General features: G+C 48.4%; 1 protein-coding gene across 1 annotated transcript; it reads right to left on the bottom strand.

Annotated features, from left to right (window-relative positions):
- Nucleotides 1–682: 682 nt before the first annotated feature.
- LOC124655939 (F-box/FBD/LRR-repeat protein At5g53840-like) lies at nucleotides 683–13,115 on the bottom strand. Its single transcript, XM_047194766.1, has 4 exons — nucleotides 12,867–13,115; nucleotides 1,613–2,566; nucleotides 1,390–1,524; nucleotides 683–1,298 (listed from the first exon to the last, which is right to left on the bottom strand). The coding sequence occupies exons 1-4, from the start codon at nucleotides 13,113–13,115 to the stop codon at nucleotides 945–947; spliced, it is 1,692 nt and encodes a 563-aa protein (XP_047050722.1). The 3' UTR covers nucleotides 683–944.
- Nucleotides 13,116–15,554: the final 2,439 nt, after the last annotated feature.

Raw genomic sequence — 15,554 nt, 5'->3', positions numbered from 1 at the left:
ATGTGGGTCTGGCGGCCGGCGTGGAGTGCCTCGATCGGCGACGCACCTGCGCACGCACGGGGCCTGGCGCGTGCACCACGCCGTGGAACTGGCGCAGCCCATCCACGAGGAGCTGCTCCGGGAGCACCGCCCCGACGCCATCGTCGCTGACGCGCCCTTCTTGCGGACCACGGACGTCGCTGCCAATTATAGTCCACAGCTAAGAGTAAAATTCCATTGCTACGACCTACCCAGTTAAAATCCACTATATCAAGATGCGATGAAAGAGCTATAAAATTTCAGATTAGAAAGAACACTAAAGACTATGCAAACTCTGTAGTTGCAGTGCTATTCAACAATCTTGCATTTTAAATGTGGTCAACTAAATAGCAAAAATAAAGATCTGCCCCTTTTTAAGCACAGTACAGAGCAAAGCAAGGAATCAAAGGAGGCAGCAGGAGTACCCATCTACATCTACTTCATCTTCTCAATGTTTATACTGACCAAAGCTTGCAACAAAGGACCACACAGAAGACTAAACTAATGGACATACCAATCTGTGAGATGGATTAATGTTGTAGAACACGACAGATTTGTTGACTAGTAATTTCATATGTTTTGTCACCTGTGATGAAACAGCGCATGGACAAGATGGTTTCCATCTGCCAAAACATCTGCATAATGTTATGACTATTCATCACGGTAGAGCAATACTAATATCTTGATGATCAATTCAGCAACATGTTTAGTAAGGGTGAACTTGCAGGAAAATACTGGTTGATGCTACAACATTCAAACACGGCCATTCTAAAATTTTCAGTTATGATGCTCAATCTGACAAAGCACCTCCAGAAATTATGCTGTTTGGACTTTTGATGTAGCTACCATTGATGATCAGTCCTCAATATTTCGAGCAGGTCTTTTTGGCAAGAAAAGCTCCAAATGTACCAAAGCGGGCTTCACTATCAGCATGTGAATGGATCAGTTAAATCCAAATCACGCACATCATGTATAGTGTCAGCATTGCGGACACATCTAGTGAATCTGAATTGAAACTGGGCAGCTTTGGAAGCCTTTTTCTCCAGCTGAAGCTCTCTGCTCTGTTCTGAAAAGAACTCCTCCCTGTTAAGATCAAGGTGAATGTGAAATGTCATCAACTCCAGCGCTTTTGCGTTCAGTACAAAGAATTTGGCAAAGTCGACTTCAGACTTATAGCCCGCATAACATTCCAATGCTATCATCTTTACACGGATATCAAACCGTCTGATGAAATTCTTGTGTTTTCGACGACACACATTGTTTTCCCCTTCAGACTGTGCCTGAAGAAGAAAATGGAGAAATGTAACATAACATCACCATTTCAGATCAGTAAGTAAGATCAAAAATGAGTAGTGGACAACGAATCATCACCTGAATGTAGAGCTTCTCCAAGGATGGAAAGCAACTCATCAACTCGATAACTCTATCGAGACTAAGAATTCCCATACGAACAGCCAAGATCTTGACCGTGCGCACCGCTGTTGTCAGCTTATCGACACGTGATCCCTTTATCAAGAATGAAAGAAACATTTAGAGCCAATACCAGAACAGCAAAGGTGAAATGCAACGCAACTGAGAAGCTTCAGTAAGGTACCTGAATAACTGTGGAGCCGAACACGAACTTGGGGAGGCGATCCTGATCCAGGTTAGAAAACTCTCTAGTAATACCGCTGCGGACTTCCGCCAGTGTAGGCAGGGTGACATCAGAAAGGCAGCCTAAGGTCTCGAGTTTAGGCGCGGAGAGTACGGTTACACGGATACCAGTGGCAAACTCAAGGTGGAGCAACCTTTGAAGACATGGGGCATTCTCGATGACGAGTTCCTCAAACAAGGGGTTATACTGTTCAGGACGGACACCAATGCTTGTAAGGCTAAGGGAGATGATCCGGACACGACGGAGGCCGACGCATTTGTTAATGAGCAAGCATTCAAGAGCAGGTGTCTTTGCGGCAATCAAGTTGTGCAGCGCAAGCTCGCTGATGGTGACGGTCTCAAGTCCGAGCTGCTTAAGCAGGGGGAAGTGAAGCCCTTGGACGATGTCGTCAGGGAGTGTGCAATGTCTGAAGGTGGCAACAAGGAGGGTGGCCGAGAAGCGGAAGGCGGACGCCGGCAGCGGCTCGATTTCTGTAAGAGACCCGATGTAGAGCTCCTGCAGATTGTCCAGAGCGGCGGACCGGAGCCAGGCGTCGACGGTGGCTTCCGGGACGTGGAGGTAGAAGGGATCGACGCGGAAGCGGCGGCCGGGTCCCGGGTGGGAGGCGAGGATGTCCGAGATGATGCGGATGCGGGGGGCGATGGTAGGGAACTCGCGGTAGTCGAGGTTGAGAGGGGCGGTGCGCCAGAGGTGGCGCCACCGGGACGCGAGGGCCTGGGTGCGGGCGCCGTCCTTGATGGGGAGGAGGGAAACGATGTGGCGGAGGTTGTCGTCATCGAGGTGGCTGATGCGGTCGTCGTCCACTCCGGCGGCCGGCGGTCTCTCCGTCGACCTAGGATTCAGCAGATCTGGCGCTCCCGGGGTGTCGCGGCCGCTGGCGGCAGCGACACCTTCCTCTTCTTTGAAGTACGAGGTCCCCGCGGCTTACCCATCGCGGGTAGAGGTGGCTGGCGCCGCGGCCGGAGACCCTCTCGCATGGTCGAAGGAGGCGACGGCGGCTTGGTTTCTCGGGAGCAGAGTCGCCGGAGCGATCTGAGTCGAGTGGATAACACAAGGAAGTGGGGAGTGACAAACTAACTCAGCTATTTAGGAAAAAATAAACTTGCTTTTCTAAGAGCATTTCTAAAAAGCGAATGTGATTTTCTGACTTTGCGTGTCCTCACTCCGGGTCATTGACAGCCGGGTCCCGTATTTAGTGGGCCCCACATTTCAGTGACTCAATGTGAGGGAAATGTTAGAGAGATAAAGTCAGAAAATCCGTGCTGCTAAAAAGATACCTTATTCGGCCGAATCACATTCTAGGCGCGAAAAACAGAAGCGACCAAACAGATTCTCCATCCAAAAACCGCAAACACGATTTCGTTGATTTTGGCGCGAGATATTCAAACCAGTGCATCCGAGTTTATTACAAGATTTTGCAAAAGATAAATTAAAGGTTCATAAAAAGTACATTAGCTATACCGGGATTTATACTACCATCACTAGGATTTGGGGGCGGTGACGGGAGGTGGAGATTCAATCCTCGTCATCGTCGTCCTCATCGGGAGGTCCATCGAGTCGTCCACGATTACGAAGTTGCGCCTTACCATCTCCGAGCGAATGGGCGTTGACATAGGCATCCCCAATGGGCCTGCCAAAGATGGTACCAGGGGTTTACTAAAGGCCCAGGACTCGAAGAATAAGAAGACTTGGAAGCCCATTTAGTGTTAAGGAAAGATAGTTTGTATTAGGAAAGACAGAGATTAGTAATCTTACGGGTTGGGTACGAAACCCTCCCGAACTATGTAACTTGTGTATTACGAAACCCTCGGCTCCACCCTCTATATAAGGGGGAGTCGAGGGACGAAGAAAGAATCGAATCTATTGTCAACGTAACCCTAGTTTTCATAATCGGCGAGTACTTTTCTACCTGAAACCTTCGAGATGTACTAGCCCTCTACTTCTAGCAAAACCCTAGTCTACAATCCGTAGGCATTGACAAATTAATCCTTTGTCAATTGGCGCCGTCTATGGGAATTAGAGGTTGCAAGGAGCTCGATCTCGATGGCACGTCCGTAATCGTCGACTTCGTCGGTGGCTAGCAACGCGATGGATCGAGGTAAACAGAAAAAACTCATCTAGTCGACTTTATTCCTCACCCGCCCTCCCGTATGGATGCATGTGCCTATCTGGAGGAGCCCATCGTCATGACGTTCGGAGAATTCCAATTTGGCGTTACCAAGGAAGGATCCTACCGTCTCGAAGTTCCGATCTCGTCGGAATTTTCAGCGGTCGATTCTAACTTTTCGTCGAGTGATGAGGAGTTTTCGTCGCCACGCTTCATCGACACCAAGGCAAGCGGAAAGCTCGCCAAGGTCTTCAGCAACACATCTTTCGAGTCGTCTGCGGACTCCTTTATAAGCAGCGATTCCAACAGCGTCGACAACTTCAACTTCATCGACAAATCTGCTGCCATCGGAAAGGTCTTCACCAATCTATATGATGGTGTCACCAATCCTGACAAAAATCAATACGCAAAATACCATCAAATCTGTGCAATCGAAGAGGCCGGCCGATCAGAACCAGAGACGTCAGAGGCTTTCGACGATTTGGGAAATCCATACGTCGATCCCGCTGATCTCAGAAAAGGCTTAGGCACTAAATATGTTGGGTCTTCAACTCGCGCAAGAGTTCAACTCCCGCAGGAAGCATGGGATAGGGCCGCAAAAGCCATGGATGGTTCAGAACCAATGACCACCACTCGCTCATTGTGCAAGAACTACAAGCATACCAATATAGACTTGCTCGGGTAAGTAGAGAGCTGGAAAAACAGACAGCATCCTTGAATAGGAGAAAAGAGGCAGCTTCCGCGTCCAGCAGGCGTCGAGCAGAGCTCGGTCGACAATCAGAAACTTCGGCAGATAGCCATAGAGAGGCTCGAAGGAGAATGAGATCTCGGTACGCAAAATATACTCGAAGAAGAGAGAGAAACATAATTCAAAATCTTGACATGTCCTTCATGACGATTGATACAAGGGAAAATATCATCCCGAAAACACCAATAGCAGGTTACATGGCAACGCAAGCTTACATCCTCGCGTCCAGACCACCTCCTGGAGACCCGAGAGAACCATTGTTCAATATGGCAGTGGCTGGAGTAGGAGTTATGGGAACAGCGTTCGCAGCCACGCCTCCCGAAGCAAATCCTCGGCAAAATAGTCCACGACCCACCGCAACGGTGCAAGACCCACCAAGAACAAGTAGAGCAAGAGACACAGCAGTTCAAGTAAGGGTGGACAGAGCGCGACAAGAAAGAAGAGAACGTCAGCACTCACCAGAAGTTGCCGACGAAGATATGTGTGGACTCCCGTGCTTTACGAGAAGAGTTCGAAAGACTCGAGTCCCAAAAGGGTTCAAGTTACCCGAGAATTTCAAGAAATTCGACGGCCTGCAGGACCCTGAGGATTGGCTCGTTGATTATCTCGAGATGGTGAAGCTGGTAGGAGGAACCAGAGCAACAGCCATGCAAAGTATCCAAGTTCACTTGAGTGGTGCCGCAAGATCTTGGATAAAGAAACTTCCCCCAGGCTCCATCGACAGCTGGGATAATTTCGAGGACATCTTCGTGAGAAATTTCCGATCCACCTGTAAAAAACCTGCATCATTGGAAGAGTTGAGGGCTCGATAGAAACACGATGAGTCGATGAGGAAATATATACAGAGGTGGAATATCATTAAAAACTCGGCAGAAGATATATCTGACGAGAGAGCAATAGACGCGTTCGTAGCAGGAATTCGGCGGGGAGATTTCGTCGAGGACTTAGGGAGAACCAACCCTAAGACAATATCAAGCATCGATGGAGATAGCCAACAAGTGGGCAGATGGAGAAGACGCAATATATAATAAGCGACACAGGTCGCTAGAAAAGGATCGCGGTCGAAATTTTCAAAATAGAAGGCGATTTTCTCGCCAGTTCTACAACAACGACGCTCCTGGCCATATATCGGCTGCTTTTCGGGGAAATCCTGGAGGAAATAGTCGAGATGACTATCAAAGGAGTAATGAGCAACAAGGCGATAATAGAGGTGATTCTCGCGGCAACAGGCAAAATAGTGGACCAAGGTTTCAAAGACCTTATGTGTCCCCCGAGGAGATGATGAACGGTCCGTGTCAAATGCACTTTTATCTCGACAACAACGGAAAGAGGCAGTCAGGACATCTCCAGAAAGACTGCCGAAATTTTCAGGCAATGTTGTGAGCTGCAGGAATTGCAAATGCCCAGGCCATGAACAGAAACCCCCAGGGGCCAAGGAGCGAGATCCACCTCCCACCTCCTCCCGCAATTACGGACGAAAATCGGCACCAGCTCAGAATAGCGGCAGCACCACACCCACCTCCATACGTTGACCCTAACTCCAACGGTGCGGTCTCGATGATTCAAAAAGCTAGGCCATCCAACAGGGCGCAAAAGGTAATCTCGCGGCAAGTGTTCATGGTAGAGAAGATGCCTCCACCAACAGTTGAGTACCTAAATTGGTCAGGGCAAGACATTGGCTTCACAATTGCGGATCATCCACAGCAAGTTCCTCGACCAGGACAATCGGCACTCATATTACCCGCAGTAATTGCTGGTTTCGATGTGTCGAGAGTTTTCATAGATGGCGGCAGCAGTTTAAACCTTATGTATGCAGATACATTGAGGAAGATGAACATATCCTTGGCAAACCTGAAACCAACTGATACACGTTTCCATGGGATCACACCAGAGAAGCCAAGTTACCCGTTAGGCAAGATCAACCTCGATGTTCAGTTTGGAACCTGTGGGGCCCCGGACTTACCAGTCCGAAACTCCTGTTATGCATACAATTTCACGATCCCAAGATCATTCCATCGTGAATACATAACCGAACTGATACCAGATTACAACATCCATTACAGTACCGAATTAAAAGTATTACGGAAGTCTTACACATCGACCATCAAGGCCGTAATTCAACAAACAACAGCGGAAACATCTTGACTCCAAACAGCGGTGGAACCCAGATCAGGCCTTTACCCTACAGGCGGCTGACTGGGAGAGCGTCCTAGTTCGCGTCTTCGACGTCGTACTCTTCTTCTTCGTAGTACTCCTCTTCAAGGTCTGGCCAAGTAAATAGCCAGGACAACAATGCCAATGAGTACGTTTGAATGTACTCGCAAACCACCTTAGAGAGAAATAAAGGATATGCAATATGGCAGTAGCAAGGAACAGTGCACTACACTAGGGCGACAAGGAGCGAGAGGTGGTTCCTCTCGAGAGTATGGCATCTATATACCTTTGTTGAAAACCTTTTTGAAAACATGTTTATTTGAAGACTAATAGGTAAGGAAGACCCATTTTCCTTTCCGGCCATCGGAATGACCAAAACAATTTCAACCTCCCACCGTACCTTCCAGGTACATCTCCACCAGTCCCACTGGTATCTTTCTGTACCTCCCAGGTACATTTCCAAAACCTTTTTGGAAAACACTTTTGTAAACACAAAACTTTCCTTCAATGCCAAGCAACAGCCTTTCCCATGTCCATAACCGCGGACACGGCTATTCGAATAGTTTTACACTCTGCAGAGGTTGTACACTTTCCCCACAAGATCCGAATACTTATCGTGTGGGCATCATCCCTGCATAACAACATATGCCACGACAAGTACCCGATCGCAGTTTTTCGCTTGCTCGCCTTAGCCTAAGACATGCCGCCTAGAGTTGTACCTCCCAACACCAGAGTCCAAGGGCTGTCCAGGAGTAGCAAAGTCCCCGCCTAACTCGACCCTCCGAATGCCGCGACCAACTGCGGGGCATATTTCAATGGGAGCTCATAGGTTGTACCCCTGCCATCGATACGCAATGGAAAGGCGTCCCCAGTTCGTCGGGAAGGCCACGGTCGATAGGTGTCCATGTTCGGACTACCCCTTACACTTGTAGGACCCAAACTAAGGCGAGACAAACTACTACGCTGCGCCCCGTCCCACTAAAGGGTAATGTGGTTGTACTGGCTAGGTCCGGTTAGGTACTCAGTCACCAAAGTTTTTCAAAAATAATTTTCTCCACTTGCCTCCAGCAACTTTTCTTCCCGAAAACCTTTTCCTTTTCATAAACTCACACTTGGGCAGGGCTACCCCATTCCAAGGTTTTCGAAACACTTCTTTATTGAAAACATTTTCACAAACCTTTTTAAAGAGGGCTTCCGACCTATAGTCCGACTTTTCTTTGAAAAGCGGCGACAAGGATGATAAGGTGCTAAGCACCACATCACTAGTAAGTGTGTGATCAGTAGGTAACACGAGGGCTGCACCCGTAAGGGTGGAATAATAAAACTTCGAGTGGCGAAACCACTCACATAAATAAATAAAAGACATGCAATTTATCAAAACCAGTGATAATGCAAGAGTAAGATAATTAGGATGAGAAATGCATCAAGAGGTGGCTTGCCTTAATCAGCAAAGTGTCCCTGGCCTTCCTCCTCAAATCCTCCAAATTCACCTCCTCCTTTGTTTCCGGCGGCGTTCAAATCTAGCGTCGCAAAATAAAAAGAAACAAGCACACACCAAATCAACAAACCATTCCAGAATAGTGCACACAAAAATTTGGTAAAATCACAGTATGTAAAGGTTTAAAAATGCAAGCTACTGAAAGTGGTTTCACTAATTTATGATTTTTAAAACAAAAGATATGATTTTTACAATTCCAGAAATGACTTAAGAACCATTTAAATGGTCTAAATCTTTCTGTGAGTCACAAAAATACATGCATCATACCTACTGAAAGCTAACAAAATGTATAACACACTTGCACAAGAATCACTTGCAAATAATGTTTTAAATAATTTAGACAATTTAAATGAAACAGAAACCAGAGCACACAATTAGCTATCCACACCAGTATCAGAGCATCACCAACCAAAACCAATCATACCTATGGATAGCTGAAACTAAATGTGATCTAACCCCACTGGTTTGGTATTTTTTTGATTTGTAAAAGAATTTACAAATTTCAGATACTGAAAATATGTCCTGTTTCAGTAGTAAATTCCCCAGACAAAATATATCATTCACAAAATTATTTCCTTTGGCACAGAATTACCCCAACATGATCTCTACCTGTAGCACTTGGGTTTGTCCCAAAATCAGTTTTGGTTTTTGAATTAAAAATCACTGAAGAGCTCCCTGGACCAATTTTAATTTGCTAACCAATCAAAATACAAGAAGCTTCGCATGTGGGACAAGTGCCAAATGATAGGTAATCTCATCTAGAGTACAAGCACAATTTACCTCATGCATATAGGATCAATAAATCTATCACAAGAAATAAAATACCTATACTGCAACATTCTAGATTTTAATTTATTTGCACATATCTACTACATAAAATCACATTCATGCAATTGTATATGGTTAACATTTCGTTTGTGAGCATCCACGAATTTGAATCATCAATTTTAGACATTTGAAGAATTTATGGTGATTTAAAAGCTAGGCAGTAGTTTCTGGCAGAATTTTACATATTATAGAAAAAGGGGACAGTGGGCCGGAAGTGGGGGCGCGGCCCAGATCCATCTGCCGGCCGGGCCAACTGCGGCTGGGGACGCGCGGGAACCGGTGGTTTAAAACGCCGGGTCGTGGCCGGCCACGTCGACGCGTGGGCTCGTGGCCGAGGCCATGCATGCAAGCGGGTCTGCATGCGGCCATAGGATCCGGATCCGACGATCCTGGCCGCCCGCGTTGGTGAAGACCAGGAAACGGCGGCGCCGGCAACCTAGCTTGCCGGGAAAAGAGAGAGAGAGCTCAACCTGGGCCTGGGGAAGACGGATGAGAAGCGGAGGGCTCCTGGCGCGTCACCGTGGCGTCAGAGACGCGCATGCAGGACTCAGGTCACTCGCGCGGACGGAGACGGAACGGCTGCGTCCGTGCAAGGCTCAGCGGTGCTGCGGCAAACGCGACGACGGCGACGTCTGCACGCAGGTGTTGCGGGGGCGACACAGGGAAGGAGCCACGTACTGCGGCCGGGACGCGCTTCGCTCGGTCCGGGCCGTCTCGGACGCGCCCGTGTGCTCTTGGTGGCCGGCGTTGAAGGGGACGTGCGCGTCGTCGGCACGGTCGAAACCTCGATGACGGGACCCTCGAGGCGAGCTACGGGCAACCGGATGGCCGGCGTTAGGTTTACAGAGAAAGAACACGAGGAAGAAACAACAGGAAGGGTGGGGGACGGTCAGGAGCATCGTCTTCGACGAGTGGCCGATCGGACGCGCTCCATCTCGACCTTGATCTCCGGCCGAGGAAGGGGAGATCCAGGGCGCTCCCGCCCGCTTCTCTGAGAGACAGGGATGAGTTGTGAGTGTGGTGGAAAGAAGGGAGAGTTCGGTTTCTTTTAACGAGAGCCGGGAGGTAGAATGCCGCGACGTGGCGCCCGTGGTATGGCGGCCGAGGGCGGCGAGCGTGCCCGAAAGAAGGGGACAAGGATGGGGGCTGGGGCTGCTCCGGGGAGTCAAGGGGAGCAGGACGGGGTCAGGGATGAATGGACGGGCCAGGGGAGGCTCGGTCGTGTCACAGGGAGGATGAGGAACTCGTGCACGCCACGTGTTTGTCGAAAATCCTTTCTCCTGGGCGCGTCGAGCGTGGACAGCAGAGAGAGGGAGAGATCAAGTGTACGTGTCGGGTCGAAATATTGTAGAGAGGAGAGGCCAGTGGCGAGCAGCCTCGGACAGAAGTGCAAGTTCACAAGGTTGGGCATGCCCTCCGGCCTCCACGGTCACGAGAGAAAGGGAGGAGGAGCTGGGGTCGTGGGGGAGAGAGGACTGGAGAGAGGTGTCACGGGCCACCGGCATGGTGTGCATGACCTGCAGACGAGAGAGAGAGAGGTGCCCCTTTCACGGGTTGTGAAGAGCGTGAGGTGGGTTTGGCTGCATCCTCATGGACTCATGTCCATGATCTGCATGCAGTAGCACATGGCCCGGCCATGCTCCTCTCTGCACTCTTATTTCCTAGCTCGTGGCATACAATGCCAGCCACACACACACATGTGCAAGATGAGTGGAAGGTATGAGGTGCATGAGAGGAAAAGAATTCAATGGAGAAAGAAAAAGAGAGAGGCAAATAATTAGTTCATGGTCTATGTGACCATTTCTTGCTTAAACCAATTTTTTTTGGGGAATTATGGCATGGTCAACCTCATGTGAGGTAAGTCAAGACAATGATAAGAATGAGAGGAGGTAAGTTGCACAAGGCTAGAGAATTTTTCAGAATACCATTTGAAGAAAGGATGAGAAAGAGAGGGTGGAGGGAATATGCAAGGATTCATGATCTTACAAGATCATGATCACATGCAAGGGATCAATATGATCTAGGATTTTTGCAAGGTTGTCTTCAAGGGAAATCAGAATTAAAAAGAGGGGTCTAGGGTAATTAGAGTTTTAGTGAGAAAGAGAATTTTAAGCACACAAGTCAATAAAAAGGGGAATTAATCGCTCCAAAGGTTTTGGCAAGGTTTAATTCAAATAAAACAAAACCAGAAGTAAATAGGGTGCCACCTATGAAAAGGTTTTTAGAGTTTTTGGATTTACACGCAAGTGAAAAATTTCACAAGCACTACTACATACTTACCCTAGATTCAAATGCAAGATCAATCATGCATGCAAGATTTGAAATTAAAAAGTTTTTGTTGGCCCTAAATTTTGCATTTCGAAATTTTAAATCAATGCAGAAAAGTTGGGTTGTTACAAACCTTCCCCCCTTAAAATGAATCTCGTCCTCGAGATTCGGTGGCTAAGAACTGAAGAGTGCGGGGAAATCCTTTCGGAGTTGATCCTCTCTTTCCCAAGTGGCTTCTTCTTCCGAGTGATTACTCCATTGAACCTTACAAAATTTAATCTTCCTTCTTCGGGTGAGACGAACAGCTTCTTCCAGAATCCGAAGGGGTACTTCTCGATAGGTTAAGTCGGTGTTGAGGTCGAGGGTGCGGTAATCGATGTTCTTGAACGTTTCAGGCTTGTCAGGCACTTGGAGGCATCGTCGAAGTAGAGAGATATGAAACACGTCATGGAAATCCGCTAACTCAGTAGGCAGTTCAAGTTGATAGGATACTTCACCTCGACGAGCAAGAACCTTGAAGGGCCCAATATATCTGGGGGCAAGCTTCCCTTTGACGTGGAATCTCTGCATTCCCTTGAGTGGAGTGACACGAAGGTAGGCATGATCTCCAATCTTGAAGGTCAACTCGCGACGCTTGGAGTCAGCGTAACTCTTCTGGCGGGATTGAGCGGCTTTGAGGCGATCACGGATCAGTTGAACTTGTTCTTCCACTTCACGAAGGTGGTCAGGTCCAAAAACTTGACTATCTCCAGTCTCGGACCAGTTGAGAGGGGTTCGGCAACAACGACCATATAGGGCTTCAAAGGGGGCCATCTGCAGACTGGCTTGATAGCTATTGTTGTAAGAGAATTCCGCGAAGGGTAGACAGTCTTCCCATTTTGCTCCGTAGGCAAGGACACATGCACGAAGCATGTCTTCAAGAATCTGATTTACTCTTTCGGTCTGGCCGCTGGTCTGCGGGTGATAGGCGGTGCTAAAAGATAAATTGGTTCCTAAGGTTTCATGAAAGCTCTTCCAAAATCTCGACGTAAACTGCGTGCCATGATCGGAAACTATTCTCTTAGGAACTCCATGAAGGCTCACTATTCGGGACATGTAGAGATCAGCCAACTTGGTTCCGTGGTAACTGACTTTGACGGGATGAAATGTGCAACCTTGGTAAGCTGATCGACAATAACCCAGATGGAGTCATGACCACGCTGAGATTTAGGAAGTCCAGTAATGAAATCCATTCCAACTTCTTCCCATTTCCATTCAGGGACTTTGAGGGGTTGGAGTAGTCCAGCTGGTCGCTGATGTTCAGCCTTCACCTTCTGGCACACATCACACCGGGCAATGAAAAGGCTATCTCTCGCTTCATACCGTGCCACCAGAATTGTTTCTTCAGGTCTTGATACATCTTGGTTCCTCCGGGGTGGATTGAGTAGGGGGTGTCGTGAGCTTCCTTCATGATGAGTTGCTTCAGGTCTTCAACATTAGGTACACAGAGACGTCCGTTGTACCACAAAACTCCTTTGGCATCAATGGTGAAACCAGGGACTTCCTCCCTATCCATTCTACGCTTGATTCCTTCGATACTCTCATGTCCCACCTGAGCCTCCTTGATTTGATCAAACAAAGTAGGCTTCAACTCAAGATTGGCCAGAAAACCATGACTAACGAGCTCGAGGCCGAACTCCTCAAGTTCTTCATACAGCTTGGGTTGAGCAACCTTGACGAGGGCGTTCAACGAATAGGGCTCTCGACTAAGGGCATCAGCTACGACATTGGCTTTACCGGGGTGATAATGAATACCGAGATCGTAGTCCTTGATAAGTTCCATCCACCTGCTCTGCCTCATGTTCAGCTCCCGCTGAGTGAAGATGTACTTCAGACTCTTGTGGTCGGTGTAGATTTCGCAACGATTTCCAACTAAATAATGGCGCCAGGTCTTCAGGGCGTGAACTACCGCAGCAAGCTCTAAGTCATGCGTGGGGTAATTCATCTCATGCGGTCGAAGTTGTCTTGACAAATAGGCTATCACCTTGCCTTCTTGCATCAGCACACTTCCCAGACCAAGTTTTGATGCATCGCAGTACACATCAAAATCCTTGGTGATATCAGGCATGGTCAAGACGGGGGCTGTAACTAATCTCTTCTTGAGCTCCTGGAAACTGGCCTCACATTTGTCGGTCCACTCAAACTTCTTGTCCTTCTTTAACAGCTCTGCGTCAAAGGTCTCGCAATGTCTGGAGAATCCTTCAACGAACTTACGGTAGTAACTCCGCCGGACCTAGAAAGGCGCGGACTTCGGTCTGATTGGTAGGGGCTTTCTTCTCCATGATGGACTGAATTTTGGATGGGCCGACAGATACTCCTCCGGCAGAAATGACATGCCCTAGGAATCCTACCTCTTTCAGCCAAAATTCACATTTATTAAACTTGGCGTAAAGCTGATGGTCTCTGAGAGTTCCTAAAACAATCCGCAGATGTTCAACATGCTCTTCTTCATTCTTGGAGTAGATCAGAATATCGTCGATGAAAACCACGACGAACTTGTCGAGGTACTTCATGAACACCTTTTTCATGAGGTTCATGAAGTATGCAGGGGCATTGGTCAGTCCAAAGGACATCACGGTATATTCAAAAAGTCCATACCGTGTGGTGAAGGCAGTCTTGGGAATGTCTGACTCTCTAACCTTGAGTTGATGATAACCAGCTCGGAGATCGATCTTGGAGAAAACTCCGGGCTCCATTCATCCGGTCAAACCGGTCTTCAATCTTTGGGAGAGGGTATTTGTTCTTGATGGTGACATCATTTAGTTTCCGGTAATCCACACACAGAGCGGATAGTACCGTCCCGCTTATCCACAAAGATGACGGGAGATCCCCAGGGTGATGCGCTCGGGCGAATCAATCCTTTCCTCAACATGTCATCCAATTGCTTCTTCAACTCAACTAATTCTTGGGGGTTCATTCGGTAAGGTCGCTGAGCGATGGGGGCAGTTCCGGGGACTAATTCAATGATAAACTCGATATCCCGATTAGGGGGCATACCGGGTAAATCATCGGGGAAAACCTCAGGGTACTCACAAGCTATGGGTACTTCATGCAAGGCTGGACTGGCGACACTCTTCTTGCATAGGGCCTTCGATGATGACATGGTCGCCACATGCTCAACTACTTCACCGTCCTCAGCAGTCAGGGTTATGGCTCGACGAACACAATCGATGTGTCCCTTATACTTCACCATCCAATTCATCCCGAGGATAACTTCTAATCCTTGCTCTCCTAACACTATTAGATCCGCATAAAATCGCTTTCCCTGGATATCGATGGGGACCTCTCTGCAGGACAGATCTGTTTTGGTGGAGGCTCCCGGGATTTGAACTAGCATAGGTCGTTGCATGATTGTAGGTCTTAAACCACTCTTCCCGGCGAATGGCTTGGTAACAAATGAATGCGATGCTCGGAATCAAACAAGACCGTTGAGGGTACAGAGTTGACGGGAAATGTACCCAGGACGATATCTGGAGCTTCCTGAGCTTCTTCAGCATTGACATGGTTCAAGTGACCTCTGGAGGATCCAGCCGACTTCTTCTGGTTCTGGTTCCTCCTGGTGGCAGTGCGAGCTTGTCCCTGATTTGGCTTAGGCGCATTGGGGCGCTGTCTAGTAGTCACTCTGTTGGGGCACTCCTTGGAGTAATGGTCCGGTTGTACGCAGGTGTAGCATCCATTGGGGGGTTTGCGGACAGTGTTGTTCTGGCGGTTGTAGTTGGGATTTTGGTCGAGTTTGTTGGGGCGTGGTGCAGGGGGAGGGGTCCACTGTTGCTGGGGCGCCAGCCTAGGTGGGGGCAGACTGCGGGGTTGCTGAGTGATGGAGCTGCCCTGCAGCATCATTGCCTTGCGCTTGCGATTCTCAAATGCATTCTTGCGCTTGCTCTCAACCATGATGGAAGCATCCACCAGAGACTCTAGGTCAGGATATGGGACAGCTACCAAGATACTTTGCAGCTCATCGTGCAGACCGTTCAGAAAACGGTCCTTCTTCTTCTCTTCGGTGTTGGTATCTTCAGGAGCATACCTAGACAGGGTGGTGAATTTGTCCAGGTAATCCACCACAGACATACTTCCTTGCCTCAGGTTCATGAACTTGTCCTTCATGAGCTTGATCAGTCCGGATGGAATGTGCGTCTTGCGGAACTTGGCCTTGAATTCTTCCCAGTTGATGACGTGTCCTTCAGCTTCAGTAGCCCTGACATTTTCCCACCAAGCGCGTGCAGGTGAAGAAAGAAAGTGA

Source organism: Lolium rigidum, chromosome 5 (genome assembly GCF_022539505.1).
Source record: "Lolium rigidum isolate FL_2022 chromosome 5, APGP_CSIRO_Lrig_0.1, whole genome shotgun sequence".
Lineage (NCBI taxonomy): Eukaryota > Viridiplantae > Streptophyta > Magnoliopsida > Poales > Poaceae > Lolium > Lolium rigidum.
Note: the sequence above shows the minus strand (reverse complement) of the source record. Positions and strands in the feature narration are given on the sequence as shown.

Excerpts from the sequence above, each read along its gene's own strand:
- LOC124655939 (XM_047194766.1), bottom strand. The coding sequence starts at position 13,115 with ATGAGGCAGAGCAGGTGGATGGAACTTATCAAGGACTACGATCTCGGT. Across the intron at positions 1,525-1,612 it reads TCGGCTCCACAGTTATTCAG|GGATCACGTGTCGATAAGCT; the intron begins GTACCTTACTGA and ends TTCTTGATAAAG. Across the intron at positions 1,299-1,389 it reads TGGAGAAGCTCTACATTCAG|GCACAGTCTGAAGGGGAAAA; the intron begins GTGATGATTCGT and ends TTTCTTCTTCAG.